At 39.7% G+C, this 24,967-nt stretch overlaps 1 protein-coding gene across 1 annotated transcript in view; it reads left to right on the forward strand.

The window, feature by feature from the left end:
* The first annotated feature begins 1,933 nt into the window (after window positions 1–1,933).
* Window positions 1,934–24,967, forward strand: part of aggf1 (angiogenic factor with G patch and FHA domains 1) — an 89,902-nt gene continuing 66,868 nt past the window's right edge. Inside the window, exons 1-3 of the mRNA XM_080847137.1 lie at window positions 1,934–2,057; window positions 11,797–11,997; window positions 17,838–17,958. Of these exons, the coding sequence (XP_080703263.1) occupies window positions 11,818–11,997; window positions 17,838–17,958 (301 nt within the window). The 5' untranslated portion in view covers window positions 1,934–2,057; window positions 11,797–11,817. The remainder of the gene's footprint in view (window positions 2,058–11,796; window positions 11,998–17,837; window positions 17,959–24,967) is intronic.

Below are 24,967 nucleotides of genomic sequence, written 5' to 3' on the forward strand. Positions count from 1 at the left end.
AGTGCCGTGGTGGTCATAGAGCAGAATTGCAGCTACAATTGTCATTAGGCTCGTGCGCAGGGATGGGTATCATGTAAGGTCAAGCATGAAAACCAGAGTGCAGGTGCAGGGCAGTGGAAAGTTACAAAGCAGTCAGGAGGGGGTCACCCATTTACACCCACACTCACACACACTTATACATACACACACATACAGAGATACACTTACACATACACACACAGGCATATGTACACTTCTATATACACATATACACACATACACACTTACACGCACACACACATATACACATACACACATTCAAACAAACACTCAATTACACATACACATACACACACACACAGATTCACACACACCTACACACATGGATACACAATCACACACATACACGCATACGCACACAACCATACAAATGCACACAAATGATGAGGCCTCTCAAGGCCAACATGGCCTTTCATCATGTGATAACCAAGAAAATTGGCAGGAGGATCTTTTCTCCCCAAAGCAAAAGTTCCCTCGCAACAGGTGAGCGAGAATATTCTGAGTGGCTAATAATGAGTATAAAAAGTGTGAAAGTATAAGGGAATATTCTGATTGGGTCATTTTTAGATACGGTGATGACCATGATGCATAAACTGACGAATTATGAGTATAAAAGACAATGCATTGGGTTTTAGATTCAGAGCTTAACGGGGACGCCCACTCTCATATTTGGAATGATCTGTCTGCAGGATTGAATAAAACTTCAGTTTATCGGACTCCGGACTTCTGACTCTGATTTAATATTATCTCTAAGTTATTTGAAACAGTTGTATTTTCGCTACAACACTACTAATGTAGCAAGCTACTTTTGACAGGTTTTTGTAACTTAGCTTGCTACATTTTCATGAGGGGTAGCTTCTGTGTAGTGAAGCTGAATTTATTGTAGAGTAGCTTGTAGCTTAGCTCACTACACATATCAAGTAGCTTGCCCATCACTGTGTATGGGACTTGCCTTACCTGACCCTCCCTGACTGTGTTACTTACCTGGTGTTTAGACAACTGTCACTTATCTGCTCCTAAATCTTTATCAAATAGGAAGTACTAGGTCTGCCTCATCCTTTGGTCTTGGGGGCTTCCTGAGCCAACAGTAGAGGGAACACATCAGCTGATCATGTTCATATCCCGAGGCTGAAAAGCACAAATGCAAATTCATCAATAGGTATTTACTGTGGGCTGGGGCCTGTAGTGTTTTGTAGTCACAAAGGGGATTCAGGTCTCAATATCAGTATATTTTCTGAAAGGGCAGGCTGTGATGATTTCATATTGGCCCAAAATCAAGGGAGCACACGTTGTTTTTCCACCCACACAATTTGGAGATAAAGTGTAGTCATCAGTTATGGACTCATGATAACATTCAGTCTGTGCTTATTATTTCCTGCTTTCCAAGAAAGTGATTGACGCCTCAATATCTCTATATTTTTTCTAAAAGGTAATGTTATGAGGTTTTCATTCAACCAACATGTCAAGGGGCCTCGGGTTTTGTTTTCTTGGCCACATTGAAGTTGAATAGATTGCTGTAGCTTTACTTCATACAATGAGACTACGGCTTTTGATGCCAGAATATCTTAAACTTTTTTTTTTTTTAGGCTTTCACTTAACCCCATATCAAGAGGACACAAGTTTTCTTGAGTAGGCCATTGTTAAAGATCTTGTAGCATAGTGATTTTTGAGTCTAATGTATTATTCATCTGATGCTTTTCATCAATCTGAAAATCCACCTAGTGTAACGTATTTCTTTGAAAATGTATTTTGTTGTGTCATAGTGCTTTAAAATACAATACTATTTATGATATAAAGATAATAGTATACTAGTTTTTTCAGTGACTTTTCTTTTGAAATCCATGCTCATTTTAACCGCAACAGCTAACATCTAACAGCTAACATCCGGTTCCACCCGCTATTGGCGCTGGATTCACACAGCTCTGCGAGATATATTATTGTGTTGACAATGGAGAGAGACTTGAAGGATTACTATTAACGACACCTTGGTAACTGTAACTTCCTGCATTTTCATACAAGTAAGTATGCTTACTCAAGTGTCTTTATTTTCCAGAAAAATACGGTGAAATAGCATTCCTGAAGTTTTCAAATGGGACGCGGCGCAATTCGATTAACGTCAGTGGGACACAGTGTTGGTCCAAATAAAACTATCGAAAATGTTTCGAATACAATTGTAGACTAGTCAGTTAACAAGGTTTCTGCTTAACCTAACTGGCTAGCCTAATCGGCTTCGTGGGTTCAAACGAAACCATAGAGACGTCCATTCTTTACACAGGACATGCTTTCTGCTTGTTGTCAATTGTTACTGCAATAAGGTTCAACATGACTTCTCCCCGGTTTGGGAACATGCAAAACAACTAATGTACCGAGAACGTAAACTACTCAATTAACACAGATCAGAAAAATTTCAGTTATTCATTTCTTTACGAGTTTGACTGACCAAGGCGACATTCGTTCACTGCTATCATCTATAACCTTTAAAGTAACACAACAATTTGACACGTTTTGAGGTATGGTTTTATAGGCAACTAGTTTTGGTACATCCTCAAATTCATTTTGATAGCATATGGTCATGTAAAGGACAGATAAACACCTGTTTTTCCCCCACTAGCTATCCGGGATATGCACTATGTTGTTATGTATCCCGCCTGGAACACCCTGCAAAAATGGATGAAAAGCTTTCACAAACATGACATTGGCAGTTATACTGCGTAACCACACCAGCTAGTGTGTTGGTAAGCTTCTATAAGTGTCAGCTGGGCTGTCAGGGTGTTTGCAAGGATTTTGCATGCCTTTTAGGTAGTTAGCTTACTAGTTTTGGAACAGAACTCTGTATTGCTGCTTCAACACCTAGAAGATGAAAGAAATAACCTTCTGTAACTAGGCATACCAGATGTTTGACTTAAAGTGTTGCACTGATAAACATCATTACTGTGCTAATGTGGCTTTAGTCCAACCTGCGTTGTGTAGACAAGTACAGTCCCGCATCGAACTTGAACTTGCAACCTTAGGCATGGGAGGCAGGCGTGCTAGCTAGTGATGGTCAGATGAAACTTCATGAAGCTTAACATGCATACACATGGAAGGCACGTCCAGTAAAGAAATAGGTAATTTAAAAAATGTAGGGTTAGTACCTTCAGACCTGTAACTGTTTATCTGGGGAATGTTATCCATTTTGCCATTGAAGGTTCTTTAAAATGTGGAAAATGCCAAATCTTGCCAAATCATATGTGATCACATAAAATAGCACCATAAATATTAGGCTTATGTTATATATTTCATGAAAACCATAGCCTGCAAGGTGGATAAATCAAATCAGAGTTCTCTACATGTTGCTAGCTCCATTTTAATCAGTATTCTATGCATTCGAGGGAAATAGTTGAAGCGCACCCAAATGTAACCTTTTCTTGAAGCAGCGGTTTAACACGGTTTCAATGTCATGCGTGAAAACAATACAAGCCTTGATATAGAGCTCTATTGGGAAATGCTTCAAGTTTTTGATCGAAGCTTCGAAGCCTAAGTTTTAAGGGTAACATCACTAGTGCTAGCATGTGCTTGCATACGGTATCAGGGAGTTCATTTATTCACTGAACAGCTCTGTACCCGCTGGCTACTGTTACACTCACCCCCTAAACCTCACTCCCATCTGAGACATGGCACTAATGGAACCTACACTCACCCCCTAAACCTCACTCTCATCTGAGACATGGCACTAATGGAACCATTCAGCCCCTAGACCTCACTCTCATCTGAGACATGGCACTAATGGAACCGACACTCACCCCCTAAACCTCACTCTCATCTGAGACATGGCACTAATGGAACTTGTGTTACACTTAGGGCTGCCACTAACGACTATTTTTCTATCGATTAATCTATAGACTATTTTATCGATTAGTCGATTAATCTAAACGATTAATTTTCCTCACAAATAAAAAATAAATAAAAAATTAACCATTCTACCTCAGTTCATTCATTTTAGTTTTACATAATGCAGCCCAAAACTAAATGTAAACAAAGGCTGACATATTAAAGTGCAAAACTGCAAGTTTAAACTAGCAACTCCCAACATGATAAAAAAAGAGGACTTGTTATAAGTCAGCAGCGCAACTCCAAAAGAAATGTTATTTCTATTAAACACCTAAAAAAAGTAAAAGTGCAACATGTTGTAAGTGTGTCCAGCTCAAAATGTAACTCAAATATTAGCATGTCAGTTAGAGATGTGTATGCAGCACAAAACAAAATGTAAACAAAGGCTGACATATTAAAGTGCAAAACTATGGAGAAGAACAAGAGCAATCCGAGATTTCTGACCTCCAGCAAGGGTTGACGTTGATAGTAAAGCAAGATCTATCTCTCGGGGCGAATGATACACATTGTATTATGGGTGAGGATTTTGGTTAGTGACTAATAGTCCTACAAGATCTTTCTCTCAATGTCCCAATACGATATTGATTCTAACATGGCCGAGACATGTGCTTCGCGTGACTAACTAAACGTATGTGATACGTTGTCACTGTACGTGATTCCTGAAATTTTAATGGGGATGTCCCAGGACCAAGATACACCTCTTGTGAAAATTACAGAAAGATCCGCCCAGTAGTTTCTGACCACAGACGGACAAATAAATAAATTAATTAACGGACCCGATCGCATAACCTCCTTGTTGGAGGTAATTAGGTGTGATGTACGAGTATCAAAACAGAGGTAACCAACAGGGAACAGCACTCAAGACATCCAGGAACATGAACGTGTAAACCATCCTGTATGCGATGATGCGGTGCTCATGTTTTCAGCAAAAGAGGCTTTATAGCAAGGTTTAGTAATAACGGAGAATGCGTTCACAAGTTTCGGTTTCACGTTCAGCCGTAAGAAAACAGAAACTATGGTCTTCAATGGAAACGCTGATTACACACTATCAGGTCAAGCTTGAAGAGTCATATATTGTGAACAGTACAGAGCTTAACTATCTTTGCACCATGCTATCATGTATTGAACTCAAGAAGCTCATCGAACATTGCATTGCCTCCGCTGTTGCAAAGTTTGGAGCACTGAGAAAGGTGCTTAGAGACCACCGCTGCCGCTATGATTTTTCAGCAACTGAAGCGTTGACTGAACGCGACCAATGACTGGTGCCAAATAAGACTGACGTCAGGCACGCAGCAATTACGTAGTGATACGGAAGACGCACATTCGTTACACTGAACTGAAGCGTTTTAGAAGGTTATGTTGGTTACAAAAATATTTCTGGTGAATACGAATGACTAGTTCTGCTTTACCACAAAAAGGATTCAGAATGGGTCACTTGAATATTTGTAGTTTATGCAACAGTCGAAGATGTCTCTGATATACTTAGTGAATATAATTTACACTTACTTGCATTAACAGAGACCCACTTGAATCCAGATATAAACAGTGATGTATTAAAAATAGAGGGATATAATATGTTTAGACTTGACAGAGGAACGAGGTGGTGTAGCTGTCTATTGTCAAGATCACGTTCTTGTTAAAATCAGGACTGATTTAGGTTTTGAAGGGGTGGAAACTTTGTGGCTGCAGGTTCAACTACCACATTTAAGACAAATGTTAATAGGCTGCCTCTATAGGCCTCCAAATGCAACTACAGTGTATTTAGATAATATATGTAAAGTATTAGATAAAGTGTGTGACTCAAATTCTGAAATGTTTGTCCTGGGTGATTTCAATATAGACTGGAAGATGAATGATTGTCCATTGAAAGCTAGACTTCTAACTCTAGCAGATACATGTAATCTATCACAGGCCGTTAAGAAGCCTACGAGGATATTCAGAATCAGATGGAATTAAGTCTTCAACATGCATTGATTTAATATTTACAAATGTAGCAGAGTTGTGCTCAAAAGCAATTTCCGTTCCAGTGGGCTGTAGTGATCACAACCTATTAGCAGTTGGAAGAAAGACAAAAATCCCCAAGAGGGGTCAGAAAATTATTCTTAAACGAAGCTTTAAACATTTTAATGAAAATAGCTACTGTGATGAAGTAAGACAAGTTGATTGGTCACAAGTTCTACAGGAGGATGATCCAAATCTTGCTTTGGGAGTGTTTGACCGTCTGCTACTCCCTATAGTTAATAAATATGCCCCTGTCAAGAAATTAACTGTACGAAGTGTGAGATCACCTTGGCTAGATCAAGAACTGAAAGGACACATGAAAGAGAGGGACAGAGCCAAAGCAGAAGCAGTAAAATCTGGTGGTGAACAAGAATGGAACAAATATCGTAAACTTAGAAACTTTGTAACAATACTGAATAAAAAGAAAAAAAGAATGTATTACCATAAAAAGATTAGCAGTATTAACACAGATAGTAAAGCAACTTGGAACATTCTTAATGGGAAAGAGTGGCAGATCCACACCATCTTATTTAGAGGTAGAGGGCCAGTTCATGACTAAACCAGAAGATATATCAAATTACTTGAGTCATTATTTTAGACAAAATTCATAAGTTAAAAAATGGGATGGACGTGAATAATAGTGGGCCAGAGGTTTCATCCAGTCTCATTATGAACAAGATTATGAAGAATAAATGCTGTACTTTTCATATTGATGATGTCCAGTGATGGGCAAGCTACTTGATATGTGTAGTGAGCTAAGCTACAAGCTACTCTACAATAAATTCAGCTTCACTACACAGAAGCTACCCCTCATGAAAATGTAGCAAGCTAAGTTACAAAAACCTGTCAAAAGTAGCTTGCTACATTAGTAGCTACTTTTCAGTTAAACAAGCCAAGTCAATGCATTTTTAGTGATCAACACAACTGTCAGTCAGATATAGGCTTAAATATGCTTAGATTTATTAATTGAACAATAACCCAACACAGGGAACTCATGTCCACAGTGAAACTGAACAGTCCGGGCAGTAAGCTCCACGATCTGGCTGTGCAGGGTAATAATGTGCGTAAGGCAGGTGGGTGTACGACAGTCAGAGCAGGGACCAACAGGCGGTGTCTTTAGAAGCAGTAGAGTGCAGGTCCACCGTTAGCGTGTGGGTTGTCCGCCCTTTGCTGCTGGTAACCTGTGGCTTAAAAGTACTCCACTCGCTTGGTTAGCTAATGACTAGCGGAGATTTTCCCTGCCTTACAGCTGCAGCTAGTTTGCCATTGTTTACCTTTTATGTTCAGTGGGCCACGGTATTAGTGCTCCCCTAAGACCCTAATTCCCGGGCGTGTTGGTTCCTCCACCATTGAATGTGACACCCATAAACCCACCGTGACACCCATAAACATCCTGTCTTCTTAATTTGTGTGTGTTTGATGGCTGCAAGGAAACGAAATGTGCAGGAGAAAATAGCTTTCGAGGACGCTACTTCGCTACTTGATCAGTAAAAGAGCTTAGCTACTGAAAAGTTACCTGGTTTTATAAATAGCGACGCTACCGCCAAGCTACTGGCAAATGTAGTTAAGCTAGTAGCGTCGCTACAAGTAGCGTCGCTACTGCCCATCACTGATGATGTCCAAGTCTCTACTGTCGAACACCTTGTACGAACCAGTAAGAATAAGGCCGAATCTCGATTTTTCTCCTTGCCCCTTTTGCTTAGTCTTGTCTTAGTTTTAACCCTAGCACTTGCAAGTGTAAGGGCCAAGGGCTGAGATCTTTCCCCTATGAAATGAGACGCCACTCGGTTTCGGGTACGTCATGCGTGACTGTATGAGCTATGAAACTAGCGATTTAAAAAAAGTCTAATGAAGAACATGGTTGCAAATATATATGTATACAACTGTGTAGAGCATGAAACAAGACTGTCGTCATTTTTAAATTAATTATAAGCCAAAAATACTTACATGTAGTGTATGTAGCATGATAGCTGGCAAGCTACCATATAAGCCAATGGAGTGGTGGTATACGCGCTAATTGTATCCTAAAACTACCGTTTGAAAGCTTCAGTTAAGACCTAAAATACTATGCATCGTTCGAGTAGCACATTTCAGATCAAACCGAGTCATTATAAACATATAAAAAGTTGTGTAGATAGCTTTATTCATGTAAAATATTCCTCTCTTCAAGCAGCCATGTTTTTTTTGAAAATTCCCGAGCTGGTTTCGCGGTGTGCTCTGGGATAGCCCTTGGAGGAGCAAGGTAGCTCTCCGATCATCTCAAAAACGAGGGCCATACACCCCTCAAACTTACCCCTTAATCTTGATCAAGTTGGGTATTGAGACACCACTAGCTCTCACATGAACGCGCAATTTCAAGGGTAAGGGGTAAGATAAGGGGTAAGGGGAAGTATTGAGATTGGGCCTAAGCAAGCTGGCATTGACAATCTGGATGCAAGGTTGCTTAAACCTGTTGCTCATGCTGTGGCGCCTCCTATCTGTCATATAATTCATTTAAGTTTTAAAACAGCAATGTGTCCGGCGAATTGGAAAATAGCCAAGATTATTCCACTGCCCAAGAATAGCAGAGAAATTTTCTCTGGAAAGAACAGTAGACCAATAAATATTCTACCTTTGTTAAGTAAAATTATGGAGAAAATAGCATATGAGCAAATACAACACTACTTTTGTACAAATTACCTGATTACAGTACACCAGCATGCATACAGAAAGGGGCACTCCACAGCAACTGCACTTACTGATTTGACTGATGAATGGTTGAAAGAAATAGATTCAGGCAAGATCATTGGTTCTGTGTTGTTAGATTTTAGCGCAGCCTTTGATATACTTGACCATATGTTACTGGTAAACAAATTACATTGCTATGGTTTTGACAGATCTTCTGTTGCCTGGATCAATAGCTACCTTGCCAATAGGAAATACAGTGTGCACTTTAATGGCAGCTTCTCAGTTATAAGAGAGATGAACTGTGGAGTTCCACAAGGAAGCTGCTTAGGACCATTATTGTTTTCAATATTTACTAATGATTTACCTTTAATTTTAAAGCGGACATCCATTGGTATGTATGCAGATGACTCCACTATTTATGTAGCAGCCTCAACCTCACAGGAATTAGAAAGTATCTTAAATGAAGACCTTATAAGGGTAAGGAAATGGGTTGACTCAAATAAATTAGTTCTCAATATTGAAAAAACTAAATGTATAGTATTATGTTCTAAATGGGGAGGCAGATTAGAACCAAAATTAAATGTAAAAATAGATGATAAAGAAATAGAACAGGTGACAGAAGTGAAACTACTTGGTGTTTTGATCGATAACAGGATGTCCTGGACGAGCCATGTTAATGAAATGGTAAAGAAAATGGGAAGAGGAATGGCTGCAATTAGATATTGCCGAAAATACTTGACAGGCTATTTAGTTAAACAATTAATGCAGGCTGTAGGTATAATACATCAGAAAATAATCTCAACAAGTTACAGGTTGTTCAGAACAAAGCAGCACGTATTGTGCTCAACTGTTCATATCGAACAAGAGTCTCTGAAATGTTAAATGCATTGAACTGGTTATCAGTTAAAGACAGGTTACATTATACTCTTCTCAGTTTTGTAAGAAATGTGATTATGAAAAAGTGTCCAGCTACTTTGTTCAATTGTTTTGTGTTTTCCTGTAGTACACACACATACTCAACAAGACACTCAGTTGAGAAAAGATTTTTGTTACCTGCGTACAGAACAGGGGCTGGACAAAGAACATTGCATTATAGAGGAATGGTTGCATGGAATTCTCTAACTAGTTTCTTGATTGAGGAAAAAAGTCTTTAAAACGAAATTAAAACTGTATTTGTTTACCCAAAGTACATGATTATGATTAACTTTTTCTTGGACGTACTTCACTTTCTGATCTGCCCTGATGTACTTCTCATTTGGGTTTATCTACTTCGCCCTCTGTAGGCCTATATGGTAAAAGGCAGTAATGGGACCAACGTATAGCCTTTATAAGTGGCAGGCTTTCAATTCCTCTTGTGTGTTGGTTTTTGTTTTGTTTTGTGTTTAAGTCTTGTGTTTTTGTCTTCTGTTGTGTTTGTATTATTGTAAAAAGAGAAATGAGAAAAATGTAAAAAGAATATATGTTTTGTTTGACCACAGGAAGAACAGTGCTCCTGTAAAGGAAAAAGCTGATGTGTTGTCAATAAACTTATCAATCAAACAGTCAGGGTTTTAGCTGTCTCCATCTCCTGGTCTCTGACATAGTACCCCATTCAGTGCTTGGTTGGCGTACTCTGTGGTGCTGGAGAGGTCACTCAAAAGACAGTGCCTTCCTTTGATAATCAAATTATAGTAAATAACTGCTTGACAGACCCTGCATTCAATGCTGTTCAATAAAATACGTGTGTGTTTAGATTTTAAACTCATTATAGCTTTAAAATATGTTGCTATCCCTCTTCTAACATCAAAAAATGAAGGGTGATTATGGTTGTGTGTAGTCTATGCATAGCCTACATAAACATTCAGATTTGTGTGCCGGGGTGTCAGCATACAATAATAAACTAAGATGGCGGATCAAACTCTGTAGATTGGCATGTTTTTTTTTTTGGTAAATTTGTTTTACTTTTTTATCTTAGATTTTTAAATGTTACCAGAAATAGACATTTTACAATCTGATAACCCCGTTATTGTTACCAAAAATTACATCTGAGGTCATTTGTGAGACGTCTGTCAGCCAACTACATTAGCTTACGTAAGCATGCTAATTAGCCACAAAGTAGACAGCTAGCTAACAACGTAAACAGCGGTAAGCAATTCAAACGCAATGATTGGTTTATCAACACATTCCCTAAACGTCAGGCAAGCAGACCAGTCACAGTTGTTGCGGTCTGCATCCTGCGATGTGTAGTTACCCCACATTTCGGGTGAGCTGCACGTCAAAAACAGCGTAGGGTACAGGGTGTCGTAGAATTGCTTCTTAAGCTTTCAAATACAAATTATTCATTTATTGACTTTGTGGTATACTTTTAATTCACAGAAGCCCTGGGCATAAATGATTTAATCTCACATGCATTCTAGACCTATGTCAGGACTTTCAATTGATTTCGGTGAACTCAGCAGAGATAAAACTAAAATGTTATTTCTGATGAATTCTTTCTTCAACTGTTGCTCATGACTTAATGGAATGACTAAGTTGTTGACTCGTGTCATACTGTTGTTTTAACGTGTTTGCACAAACAATCCTATTCCTGTAAAATTGTAGTGTGTTTTGGAAATTGTGTAATCATGTATTCTGCAATGTCTTTTTGAATTCTGACGTGTGTGTAAAATCAGTGTTGCCGCTTACTTACTTAAACTCACTGGCGCAAGTTTCAGTGTTACAAGCTCAAATATAACATAGCCTACATGATGTAAAACCAGCAAACTGTCCTGCTTTGCAACCATAAACATGTAACCAAAGAACTAAAGATGAAAAAGCACTCTGAAGAATAGAGACAGCAGTCTGCACTCTGACCGCAACACCAAATGCCAGGCCAGCCATGTATAGTGACGGCACTCCAGCAGCACTATTACCAAACTTTTTGACCGGCAAGGTCTTTATTTATTTATTTATTTCCCCATGCAAAAAAAACTGGTTATTACTAGGTAACGGAAACCCTGATATGTATTTATGTATGTGTGTGTGTCTGTGTGTGTATACATTTAATGAATGCAGAACATAATACAATGAAATCACTCTCGATGTCCTGAAAAAAGTGGATGATTGGTTATTGTTACCACATGAACTAGCGTGAAATAAGTGGAGTAACACATTTAGTAAAAATCTAAACTCTACCCCATAATGAAGCTCCAGCAAAGGACCCATTTCTAAGTTCCTGTTTCCCCAAACTCTCACTTCTAGGAATCTGGCCAAGCTTGAAACATGTCCTCCAGTAGAGAAGAGGACACTGGGGTTGATGTGTGTGGCCTGAAGCAGAAGGTGGAGGTGTTGGAACATGAGCTGAAGATGTGCCGAGCGGAGCTCCAGAAACTCCAAAAGCAACTTAGTCAAAGCCAGCAGCTTGAAAACAAAGATGACTACAATGAAGATCTCCGGCAACAGGTTTTTACTTTACTTTGGCGCATTTCTAGGCTTTTTTAAAATAGACTGTAGAGATGAAAGGAAATAAGTGGGGACGGGGGATATTACCTAAAGTAAAGTACCTTTCCATTCAAAATGTATGTGACCGATGGCAGACAGCGGGGGGAAAGGTAGCAGTTTTGTGGGAGCATTGCAATGTAACACTAAAGGAAAATGCAGGAAAACACTAATTGGTGTGTAAAGTTGGACAGTATTCTTATATATAGTTGTGATGTTGGGTGGACCTGGAGACTGTATTCCTATACAGAGTTGTGATGTTGAGTTGACCTGGAGACTGTATTCCTATATAGTTGTTTGATGGCTTTCTTAATTTCCTTTATTTTCATGCACATTTATTAGTGTGCTTGCCCGAAGGGAAGCACACTATTGTTCTTCATAAATTTTCTTTATTCCGCCCGTTTTTCTTGCATCGAATCAGGCCTCGCTCGTTCGAGGTACAGACGCCGTTCAAACACCGAAACGTCCGGCCCGATCCGGTGCAACCTGCTATATCTTTTCGTGGCGGTTCTCCTTGCCACTCCTTTTTTATTCCTCTTTTTCATCACCTTTTTCTCTCATAGACTAACATGGGGGAATCTTGAGCCATTGTGACGTCACCCACTCTAGGACAAGAGACTTTATTTCTGTAACACGGCGGTGGCATCAAAATAAATAAATGACTAGCTGGGCTGAGAGTTTCAACCTCCTCTTACACAGACAGTAAGAGACAGGGTTAACACAACACACACAGCCATGGAAATGTAAAAAGCAAGTGGAAGTATACAAGACAGCTTGATCAGCAACTCATTCGCGAACACCATTGCTACAATATGCGAAGCAACTAGCCTAGCCCCACAGTAAAACAATATAAGCAGCTAGCTAGCCTAAGCTAAGCTATTAGCATACATGCTAGCGGGAGCTAACATGCAATGGCACACAGATTAAATGTCTGTGCGATTATTTCAACTGCCATACTGAAGATTTCGGTTCACTACCCCAAGTTTTCGCAAGGTACATTTCAGTACGTTTCAGACAATAAAACCAACCGACACCAAAGAATTTTAAATTTTGTACACATTCTGTTCCAAAGACAACCATACTCATGAGCTGCCTGTATTCCAGACAAAGGTTTGCCTTTGCAAGAAGTAGGCAATCTATCTGGCCAAAAATCGACAATTTTAACAATCCCAACCATCATTGAGCCAAATACACCTCTAGGCTACATCAATTAAAAACAGCTGTGTAGACCACAGCGATTTTTCAATGTAATTCACGTCTGTCTGTAGCTAGATTTAGAACAGTGCATCGCACTAAATTCTACTTCGGTGTGCGTCGTCCTACAAATTATCCATATGATCGCGTTTACATACCTGTTTTCCGTATGAACAAGCCACCGCATTAATTCCCATATTGTTGCAGAGATGTTTCCTTTTACCTAGATCATAATTTCTTACGAAGTGTATCAACACTTAGCTCAGTAAGTCAGTATAACGAAACTCTGGAACTATTATCACCATGACAGCTGAAATGTTTGTGCATAGTAAATATGCAAGTTCCATCATACATCTGATTTCCACCATAGAGAGACAATAAATATATTTACATTTGAAGCACAGACAAGATTTATTGCAGCCGCAACACACACATTTAAAACAAGCAGATTAAAACTCAGCAAATACCGCACAATTCAGGTGCACTCATGGATTAACACGACCTTTGGAGGTAAATTACACATACACAATAAGACAAATGTCACTTGGAGCCTATTTTAAGACTTCTCCAAGCTAAATGTAACACACTAGACCCTTTCACAATAAACAAGCAAACAAAAACAGAACAACAAAGACACCGTCATATGTCTAGACGTCAGTGGAGCCAAAATATAATGGTTGAGCTTGGTTGCCATGTCTGATCTTTTGTGTGATGTTATGGCTGCAACGTCAAAGGTCATGGCCGAAACAGAGCAAGCACACTCTCGCAGTTCGTTCGTTCACGAAACGCATTCTAGTTACATTCATCATTCATTGCTCTTGTCAGTTCCCACAACTAGGTGGAGTTTTTTCTCCATGTTTCTTCAGCTTCTCTTCAATTCCAGTTGAGTTCTGAGGAACTTTGCCTTCATCTCTTACAGTTTGATGAATACAACACCTGATATTGGAACAAATCTTTTAAGGCCAATACATAGGAGATAAAGTATCGGTGGACAAACAATGACTTGTTGCTCTATCTGATGGTGACAAGGTTTTACATTTTATTGATATGAATACAGCTATCTTGCTAGTTGAGTTTTTAGCAGCATCGTTAGCTAGGAGTGCCAACTGTCAAGTTCATATTTGATGAAACGTTTATTAAATAAGGGAGACCCTATTTCTATGTTAATGATGGGATCACTTGTGGCAACTTAACGTTGGATAGCTAGGTAGCCATAGAAATGAGGCCATCTGCTTGAGCCAAAGTGAGTCATCGAAAACAGAGCCCACTGGTGCTGCACTGTTGCCAGATCCTCTACATGTTTGTTCCCTGGACTGGCCCCTGACCTTTACTCTACACAGAATAATACCATCAAATCTTCACATCTGCTAACCTGTTCTCACATAGTGCTACTCTGTTCTCACAAGTTTTTCTTCATTTATTAATACAGTGGGGAAAATAAGTATTTGAACCAGGCTTTTAGCCAGGCATGCGTCCGTGCGGCTTTTGGACTAATAAAATAATAAGAAATTGGACGCACTACTTTTAGGCAGACACCCTACAGACGCCTTAAGTTTTTCGTCCCATTTTCAGTCAGTCAAACTTTTTTAAACGTGTTCACAATAACTCTCAACATTGTTCAAACGTTAATGAGCGTATTCACGTTGTAACACGTAAAACAACAGTCTGTTACCGCTATCAGGGGTGGCGAACCTGCAGCTCGCGAGCCGCATGCAGCTCTTTGCCGGCTGACGTGTGGATCGGCTCCAGCTCAAGTGCTCACTGACTTTTCTCTTGGTGTACAGAATTTTCATATTGTAAAATAAACATCTAAAATGCATATTTGCACGCAATATATTTGGAAATACAGACCAAAAGCTGTCCGATTTAAATGGGGTATTTATTCATGAATATTTTGTCATCACGCGATCTTGAGAGATGTCTTCAAGTAACGTTAATGTTCCAAACATGAAACATTCTAATGTGTGGAATATTGCTCGAGCAAAAAGTCATATAGTGAGGGAGAGTTTGAAATTTGAAAATTGAACAGAGGATATCTGACATTAACTATAATTAGCACCTATCTCAGCAGATGTCTTATTTTTGTGCCATATTTTAAATCTACATTTGTTAATTTCTCTTCCTAAAACCCACTATTTAAAAGGTTATTTTTTAAAAGGAGGCAACTGCTGTGATTAGGCTCTTCTCCAGGCACAGTCTGTTTCTCTGCTTTGTTTTGATCAGTCATTGCAGAGAAGGAGTCCTCACATAAATATGTGGAGGCAAAGGGTAGTAGCTGCTGCTAAGCTTTCTCTCCCAGGTCAGGGTGCTCCTGCTTCATACATAGCCAAAACAAAATCTCAGCAGCTGTCTTCAATATGTTTATGCCATATAATAAATCTAAATGTGTTAATTTCTCTTCCTAAAACCCACTAGAGGACACTATTTAAAAGGTTATTTTCAAAAAAAATCTTATGGGGGAGCATGCCCCCAGACCCCCCTACTTTTGCTGGGTCACTGGGATGTCGCCGCATTAGGTTCAGTTACAAAATGGACCCCCTCTAAAAAAATCCTAGCTAAAAGCCTGATTTGAACCCTTACCGATTTCGCAAGTTTGGCCACTTGCAAAGGAATGTGTGATCTACAATTGTATTGGTAGGTGTATTTTAACAGTGAAAAACAGAATATCAACAAAAAAAATCAGAAAACTGCATTTGATAACATTTTATGACTTTATTTGCATTTGATGCAAAAAATAAGTATTTGAACCCCCAAGCAAACAGCAAGAATTCTGGCTCACAATGACCAATTATGTATTATTAGTCCTCATTAGGTCTAACAAGGTACACCTGATCTCAACTGGTGACGCTTATAAAAGAAACCTGTCAAAAGAATCATACTTCACACCTTTAACCTCACCACCAAGGGCAAGATCAAAGAGTTGTCCAAGGACGTCAGAGATAAGATTGTAGACCTGCACAAGGCTGAAATGGGCTACAAAACAATTGGCAAGCAGCTTGGTGAGAAGCAGACAACTATTGGTGCGATTATTCGTAAATGGAAGCAACACCAAACAAATGTTAATCGCTCTAGGTCTGGGGCTCCATGCAAGATATCCCCTCGTGCGGTATCAGTGATAATTCGAAAGGTGCAGAATAACCCCAGAACTACACAGGGGGAGCTTGTGAATGATCTCAAGGCAGCTGGGACCACAGTCACCAAGAAAACCATTGGCAACACACCACGTCATTTTTTTAAGTACTGCAGCACTTGCAAGGTCCCCCTGCTCAAGGAAGCGCATGTACAGGGCCATCTGAAGTTTGCCATTGCATACTTGAATGATTCTAAGGAGGATTGGGGCATCAACTCGACTTGCCGTGTTTGACATGGGGGGGAATGCTGAACATGACCCCAAGAGTACATCATACCCACCATCAAGCATGGAGGTGGAAACATTATGCTTTGGGGCTGTTTCTCTGCCAAGGGTACAGGACGACTCCACCGCATCAAGGGGAACTATGGATGGGGCCATGTAACGTGGAATATTGGGCTTGAACCTCACTCCCTCATTCCCTCCCATTGAATACGCAACCTTAAAGATTTGGAGAGGATCTGCAAAGAGGAGTGGACCAAAATCCCTCCTGAGATGTGTGTAAACCTGGTGACCAACTACAAGAAACGTCTGACGTCTGTGCTTGCCAACAAGGGTTATTCCACCAAGTACGAAGTCATTTTTTTTCAGTCAGTTTTGCTAGGGGTTCAAATACTTATTTTTTGCATCAAATACAAATAAAGTCATAAATGTTATAAAATGCATTTTTCTGGATTTTTTTTGTTGATATTCTGTTTCTCACTGTTAATATACACTTACCATTACAATTATAGATCACACATTTCTTTGCAAGTTGCCAAACTTGTGAAATCGCCAGGGGTTCAAATACTTATTTTCCCCACTGTATATGATTTTTTTTTATTTATTATATAATCATACGTTATTTTTGGGGCTTTTTCGGTTGAGAAGAAGAGTGACAGAAAATGAGTGGAAAAGAGAGATTTGGAGTTGGAACAGGAAATTATGCAATTCAAATTTGATTCTTTCTGTTTCTATGACATTTATTTCATCTGTTATAAAATCTGAATTTTATTAATTTATATTTGCCTTTCTGAACTCTGACATCATGTGACTTCATGCGTTGTGCATGTTTGACTTGTAGACACAGTAGTGCAGCACAGGCTCCCTAAATGTTTTTGTTTTTCAAACCTTACATGTGTTGCCCTCAAAGAATTTGTTTAAGTACATTTATATGTTGCTAACTTAATACATTGGTTCAAAAAGGCTCATTGACCAAATAGGAATCTTCTCTTAGTAAACATTTAAGAAACCCTAACGTTTCAGAATGCTAAATCCATTTTGAACCCTTGGATCAAAGAGGGAACAAAGACACCTAATATAACACCTAAGATATCTTATCAAAATGCATGCCTTAAGAAGAATTTCAGTTTTCAGATGATTGATCTTTATCTCCAACTGAAAAGCTTCACAACTAAAGTAAAATAGAACTAATATCCAAAATGTTGATGTTTGTTTTAATTTTGATGTTGCTCTGTTTTGTTGGGGTTTTATCCATCAGGTCAAAATGTTAAGTGCAGAGCTTCACGCACAGCAGAAGCAAGAGACAAAGACAGACGCAGAGACACAGACAGAGCATGACGCATGGACAGAGACAGAGCATCACACTTGGACACAAATAGGTTGGTCTTATGCTGCTTCTGCTTTGTAACACACTTTATTTGTTTTCATGGCTTCAGGTTTGGCAGTGGATAATGGGTGGACACAGCCTGTTGTGCCTTGTGAAAAATAAGCTTTCCACAGAGATATACAGCCGCGGAAAAAATTAAGAGACCACTTCAAAATTATCAGTTTCTCTGGTTTTACTATTTATTGGTATGTGTTAAAGTAAAATGTACATTTTTGTTTTATTCTATAACCTACTGGCAACATTCCTACCAAATTTCAAATAAAAATATTGTCATTTAGATCATTTATTTGCAGAAAAATGACAATTGGTCAAAATAGCAAAAAAGATGCAGTGTCTTCAGATTTCGAATAATGCAAAGAAAACAAGCTCATATTCATTTTTAAACTACACAATACTAATGCTTACACTTAGGAAGAGTTCAGAAATCAATATTTGGTGGAAAAACCTTGATTTAAAATCACAACTTTCATGTGTCTTGGCATGCTCTCCACCAGTCTTTCACATTGCCGTTGGGTGACTTTATGCTACTCCTGGCGCAAGAATTCAAGCAGCTCGGCTTCTTTTCATGGCTTGTGACCATCCATCTTCCTCTTGATCACATTTCAGAGGTTTTTGATGGGATTCAGGTCTCGAAATTGGGCTGGCCATGACAGGGTCCTGATCTGGTGGTACTCCATCCACACCTTTACTGGCCTGGCTGTGTGGCATGGAGCATTGCCCTGCTGGAAAAAACATTTCTCAGAGTTGGGGAACATTGTCAGAGCTAAAGGAAGCAAGTTTTTCTTCCGGGACAACGTTGTACTTTGCCTGGCTGAGGTTTGTAAAAGACCATAAGGATTGAAAAAAGTGGACTGGGGGGTCTTCTAGTTCGTCTTCTCTGATGAGTCCAATTTTCAGCTTTGCCCAACACATGGTCGTCTGATGGTTAGACGGAGACCTGGAGAGGCCTACAAGCCAGAGAGTCTTGCACCTACTGTGAAATCGGACTCATCAGAGAAGACGAACTTAGAAGAACCTCCAGTCCGCTTTTTCAATCCTTATGGTCTTTTACAAACCTCAGCCAGGCAAAGTACAACGTTGTCCCGGAAGAAAAACTTGCTTCCTTTTGCTCTGACAATGTTCCCCAACTCTGAGAAGTGTTTTTTCCAGCAGGGCAATGCTCCATGCCACACAGCCAGGCCAGTAAAGGTGTGGATGGAGTACCACCAGATCAGGACCCTGTCATGGCCAGCCCAATTTCGAGACCTGAATCCCATCAAAAACCTCTGAAATGTGATCAAGAGGAAGATGGATGGTCACAAGCCATGAAAAGAAGCCGAGCTGCTTGAATTCTTGCGCCAGGAGTAGCATAAAGTCACCCAACGGCAATGTGAAAGACTGGTGGAGAGCATGCCAAGACACATGAAAGTTGTGATTTTAAATCAAGGTTATTCCACCAAATATTGATTTCTGAACTCTTCCTAAGTGTAAGCATTAGTATTGTGTAGTTTAAAAATGAATATGAGCTTGTTTTCTTTGCATTATTCGAGATCTGAAGACACTGCATCAATTTTGCTATTTTGACCAATTGTCATTTTTCTGCAAATAAATGATCTAAATGACAATATTTTTATTTGAAATTTGGTAGGAATGTTGCCAGTAGGTTATAGAATAAAACTAAAATTTACATTTTACTTTAACACATACCAATAAATAGTAAAACCAGAGAAACTGATAATTTTGAAGTGGTCTCTTAATTTTTTCCGCGGCTGTATATTGCATTCCACAGAGGTATACATTGCTTTCCACAGAGGTTGCTTTCTACTTGTATACAGTGCCACTTGAAAGTATGTGAACCCCTTGAGCAATAAGAGTTTTCTGTTGTTTTACCATGATTTTTCATTTTTTTTCCATCACCAATTTTCCAGAGATGAAATGTCAGGTTTATGTTTATCATTTGCATGTACTTGTTTAGAGGGAATTGTTTGAGTAGCCAAAAAACTACATGAAACATGGAATTAGTGTATTTTCAAAAGTAAGTAAACCCCCAGCTGGATTGGATAAGTCAAGCAGGTAACAGATTCGGTGAAACATATTTGGGTGCTTAATTAGTCAATTAAGCAAACCGATCAACTGAGACATGCTTAGGGAAAGGTTTGGGCAACACAGATTAAAAGAGAGAGGAAACCAACCAAACTACTGTAGTGCCAAGGTGTACCCACACAGATCAACCATGCCGAGAGGAAACGAGATATCCAAGAACATCAGGAAGAAGGTACTGACAGCCCATCAGTCTTGGGAAAGCTATAAGACCATCTCCAAAAGATTCCAGCTCCATCCATCCATCCAAGACCAATAATTTAGAAATGGAGGGCATTCAACATGACCGCATCTCTGCCTAGAAGTGGACGCCCATCAAGACTATCACCAAGAAGCACCAGAACAAGAATAAATCAGGTAAAAGTCAACCCACACATCACCTCTAAAGAGTTTCGGACCTCTCTGGCAGCATCTGGGGTAAATGTACATGGTTCTACAATCAGACGGAAATTGAATAGACATGACGTTCATGATCGGGTTGCTAGAAGGAAGCCTCTGCTCTCAAGAAAGAACACAACTGCCCGTTTCAACTTTGCCAGAGAGCACTTGGATAAACCAAAGGCCTTCTGGAAGTCCCTTCTTTGGACAGATGAGTCCGAGATAGAATTATTTGGTCACGATCAAAACCAACAATTTCCGTCTGATTGTAGACCCATGTACATTTACCCCAGATGCTGCCAGAGAGGTCCGAAACTCTTTAGAGGTGATGTGTGGGTTGACTTTTACCTGATTTATTCTTCTTACAGTTCCTACAGTTTGCCAAATGTAAGTCAGACTTTCAATGGACAGAGTTATATGGTCAGATGACAACAAAATAAAGCTTTTTGGAAACAAACAAAGGTGGGTTTGGCGTAGACAGAAAGATAGCCATACAGAAAAGCAACTCATACCCAATATGAAGTATGGTGGCAGATCTTTGATGTTGTGGAGCTGTTTTTCTTCCAAAGGCCCTGGACATCTTTTTAGGATGCATGGCATCATGGACTCCATAAAACACCACCAGATATTGGGCCTCATTTATAAAAAGTTGCGTAGAAACCATCCTACATTTCCTGAAATGAGCGTAAGTGAGATCCACAGAAAACGGATGTACACACAAAAAACATGTGTACGCCAATCCTTCGGTTGTAAATCACAAATGGTCGTTGAATTGTGAGCAACTGAATATCCGCCCTCAAAACGCCCCTATTTAATCTAATCAGCATATTATCAATGCACAAACAGAGCGCATCCTCAATGCACAAACTCTCTGTGACAGTGGCAATCAAGAAAGAAACAGAAGAATTAAAGTGAGGCTGACATCGACGTTCTGCTGATTGAAGAGCAGATGCGGGCCAAAACATCGTTAGAAAGCCTGTCTGGCGTAATGGCAAAAGCAAAGTATTTGACATGTAGTAGACACGTCTCCGAAGCACCAGCACCTGGGGCACGAACAGCACCAGAAGCCGCATCTGCGGCAGCAGCACCAAGGCTTTGGTGCGCTCCACTACCGACCTGTGCTCTATTGAAGTCGGCTTCCTAGGCTGTCTGAGTGCGAAATCTGGATGAGAATACATTGGGAACCCTGTTTTACGCAGGAAATCCTCTTTCACATTTTGCTGGGCACTGTATGGAAATCTAATCAATTGCGGGCATATGGGATAGTATACCGCAAACTAGGGCTGAAACTATTACTCGAGTAACTCGAGTAACTCGATTACAAAAAAAAACTCGAGGCAAATTAAACGAGGCTTCGTTTAATTCATATTATTTACGATGGTGCGATGGCGGAGAATCAAAAGACCAGCCGTAAAATGCCTTTCCGCATGGTAACTGTATGAGAGACACTCTGTTGATAGTGACGTTGCCTAGCAACGCTATGCTCTAGGACAAGTTTAGTAAGTTGCAAATTCAGTGGCAAAGTAGTGGTTCCTATGTTGTTCCTATTACGTTTCGTATGTGAGGCATTGTGTGCGTACCTAATGAAAGTAAGGGTTTTCATAAAGTTACTACTGTGATAATCGTGTATTTGAGCTTCATGCGAGTACACATTGCTATTAAGTGCGATTAGCATGCTAAGCGGAGATTTAGTTATGATTCTTATGTTGAGTCGACGTTATAAGGATGGGTTCATCCTGTTCAGATTTTGACTGGATGAGATATGAATGAGATCCATGCTGCCTAGTGTAATGTACACTTTTAAATGTACTTAGTTATATTCGTTGTGTAATTGTTATCGTGAAGCAATAACTCCTGTTAATGTGATTCAGTGCAGTGCTGATAAGTCCGTATTCTCATTGCAGACAACACACACATACTGTATGTACGATCACAGGCATCGTCATGTAATGGAAATTGATGAATGCACATTAAAGGGAGATAAAGAATACTGCTTTGGTGATCGTGGGTGTTTTAACAGACTAGAACCAGCAAATACATTCACAGGTCACTCTTCAATGTAACGTAAAAGTTGACGCTAGCGGATATATGATTGCTAACTAATATGGACACTAGCGCTTGTTAGAACGTACATTATTTGTGATTATTTTTAGCCTATGTTATGAGTTTATAGTGATGACTAGGCATCTTGTTAAGTAGCAAGTAAGCAAACAATTCTCCAAGATCTCATGTCATGCACTCTTCATTTCTCCCTATCGCAAGTGTGGTCACACACATACACACAGCTGTTGTGCTTTCAACCTCGTTGCGGGACACACTATTGGTATTGTTGTTTAAAAACGCAAAAGTACTTTTTATCCGATTACTCGATTAATCGATGGAATACTAGGTAGAATACTCGATTCCAAAAATACTCGATAGTTGCAGCCCTACTGCGAACAACATCAGGCAAAATTGTGCTTAATGATGACGGGGGTTGCTCGACTGGTTTCCAATTTCTCATCGGAACGTTCCTGTAGCCAGGAATCCAAGAACGGACAATACCTGAACGTGTATGGCCTGGTTGCCTCTGATGCGCCTCTCTAGACGAGAGGCCATTTGGGCACAACGCTCTCGGCAAGCGGTACCTGCTTATCAGACATACATCATCCTGTGTCAAAAAGTCTGCGCGATCACAAAAATACCCTCTCTCTCCTTATTGCGCAGTTGGCAATATCCTCTAACAACGCCAATGCAGCCATATCTCCTACTGAAAACTAAGCCACTATTAGACTTTTTATAGGCTATAAGTTTGAGCGAAATGTTTTCCATTTGTGAAATTAAAACGGAAATACCTGATCTCATTCATGTGTGAATTATTCTAATAGTTTATTTGATTTTATTGAGCGAAACATTCATTTGGCCTTTCACCATTAGCCCAAATGGTGACGGTGGTGCTGACGATGATGATGATGATGAAACTGCGTGTCGGCTGTCGGCGCTCGGGGAGTCCTGAATTCCTGCAGTACTCCAGTATTGCTGCAAGGAAATGTACTTACACGAACTGTAACCAGACGCAGAGATACGTCCTTTTCTACGTCTAAGACGGTTTTTATAAATCTGTACTTAGACGTGGATTTGATCGCACGCACAGTCTAAGATCAGTTCTGTGAGGAAATACGTTTTATAAATGAGGCCCATTAAATGAAAACCTAACAGCCCCCTCCAGTAAGCTTAAAATGGGCCGTTAGGGACCTTCCAGCAGGACAATTTTTTTAAAGCACACCTCAAAATCAACACAAAAATTGTTCACCGACTGCAGAATAAAGGTTTTGCCATGGCCATCACAGTCCCCCGACCTTACCCCATAGAAAATCTGTGGGAAGAGCTGAAGCCGAGTCTACAAGTGTTGACCTAAGAAACTGAAGGATCTGGAGAGATACTGTATGTAGGAATGGTCTCAGATCCCGTGCCATGTGTTCACCAACCTCATCACGCATCATAGGAGAAGATTCAGAGCTATTATCTCCCCACAGGGAGGCTGCTCAAAACATTAAATGAAGGGGTGCCAATAATTGTGGCACACCTGTTTTAGAGAATAAAATGTATTTAATATCAACAAATCAGCATAGACATATTTTTTTCATAGCCTGTTTTGGTCACATTCACTAAGGGTGCCAATAATTGTGGAGGGCACTGTAGCTAAAGCTAATGCCAGACATGTTGCTGGTGTTCTTGTTTAAGCTATTGAGGTTGTAGCCAGTTGTCAAACTAGAGGTTACTATAGGTTAAGGTTGAGTATTTACCAGATGCCTTTATCTAAAGCATTTAAAAAAAACTAGTGATACGATGTTGATAATTTTGTATTTATCTTTTACTCCATGTACTGCTCCTGCTGCTTGCTTTTATTGATTTTATGTAAAGCACTTTGAATTGCAAATCTTGTACGAAATGTGCTATATAAATAAATAAAGTCTAGTGTGGTAGCATGCAAGGAAAAAAACATTTTCTAACCAAGCCTTGCCATGCCGAAGGATGTGACGCTAAAGTTATGTAAGAAGTTATTCTTACTTGCAAATGTGTAGTTTATATTCAGATTTCGTTTGTGGGCCTCAGACAGTCTGTTATTGTCTTGGCCCCTTTTGTAAAGTTAACTTTTGTTTGCCATTATATGTGCCTTGACCATAAACCCATTTTTTGGCCATAGTCGGCACGTTTCCTCTATGATGCTTTGTAAGGAGGATGTTGTTGCTCTTAGATTATGGAAGGCCTTTCAGACATATGGAAAGACAATGCACCTAGTATAAAATAGGGGATATTGATTGAATCCCAAAAGGACTGTATAACTGGTTAGATTGAAAGGGTGACAATCGCCAAAGGCTGGCGGGTTAGAACAAGAATTGATGATGCCAAAGTGCGGTTGATGACTGGTTTATTTCCACACACACACACACACACACACACACACACGAGACATGACTTGAACGTTGCTGATGAATGAATAATGCCAATGAATACAATTATCCTTGTAAGGGACTTGTATGCAACTGGATAACAGTGAATGA

This window comes from Sprattus sprattus (assembly GCF_963457725.1).
Source record: "Sprattus sprattus genome assembly, chromosome: 11".
NCBI lineage: Eukaryota > Metazoa > Chordata > Actinopteri > Clupeiformes > Clupeidae > Sprattus > Sprattus sprattus.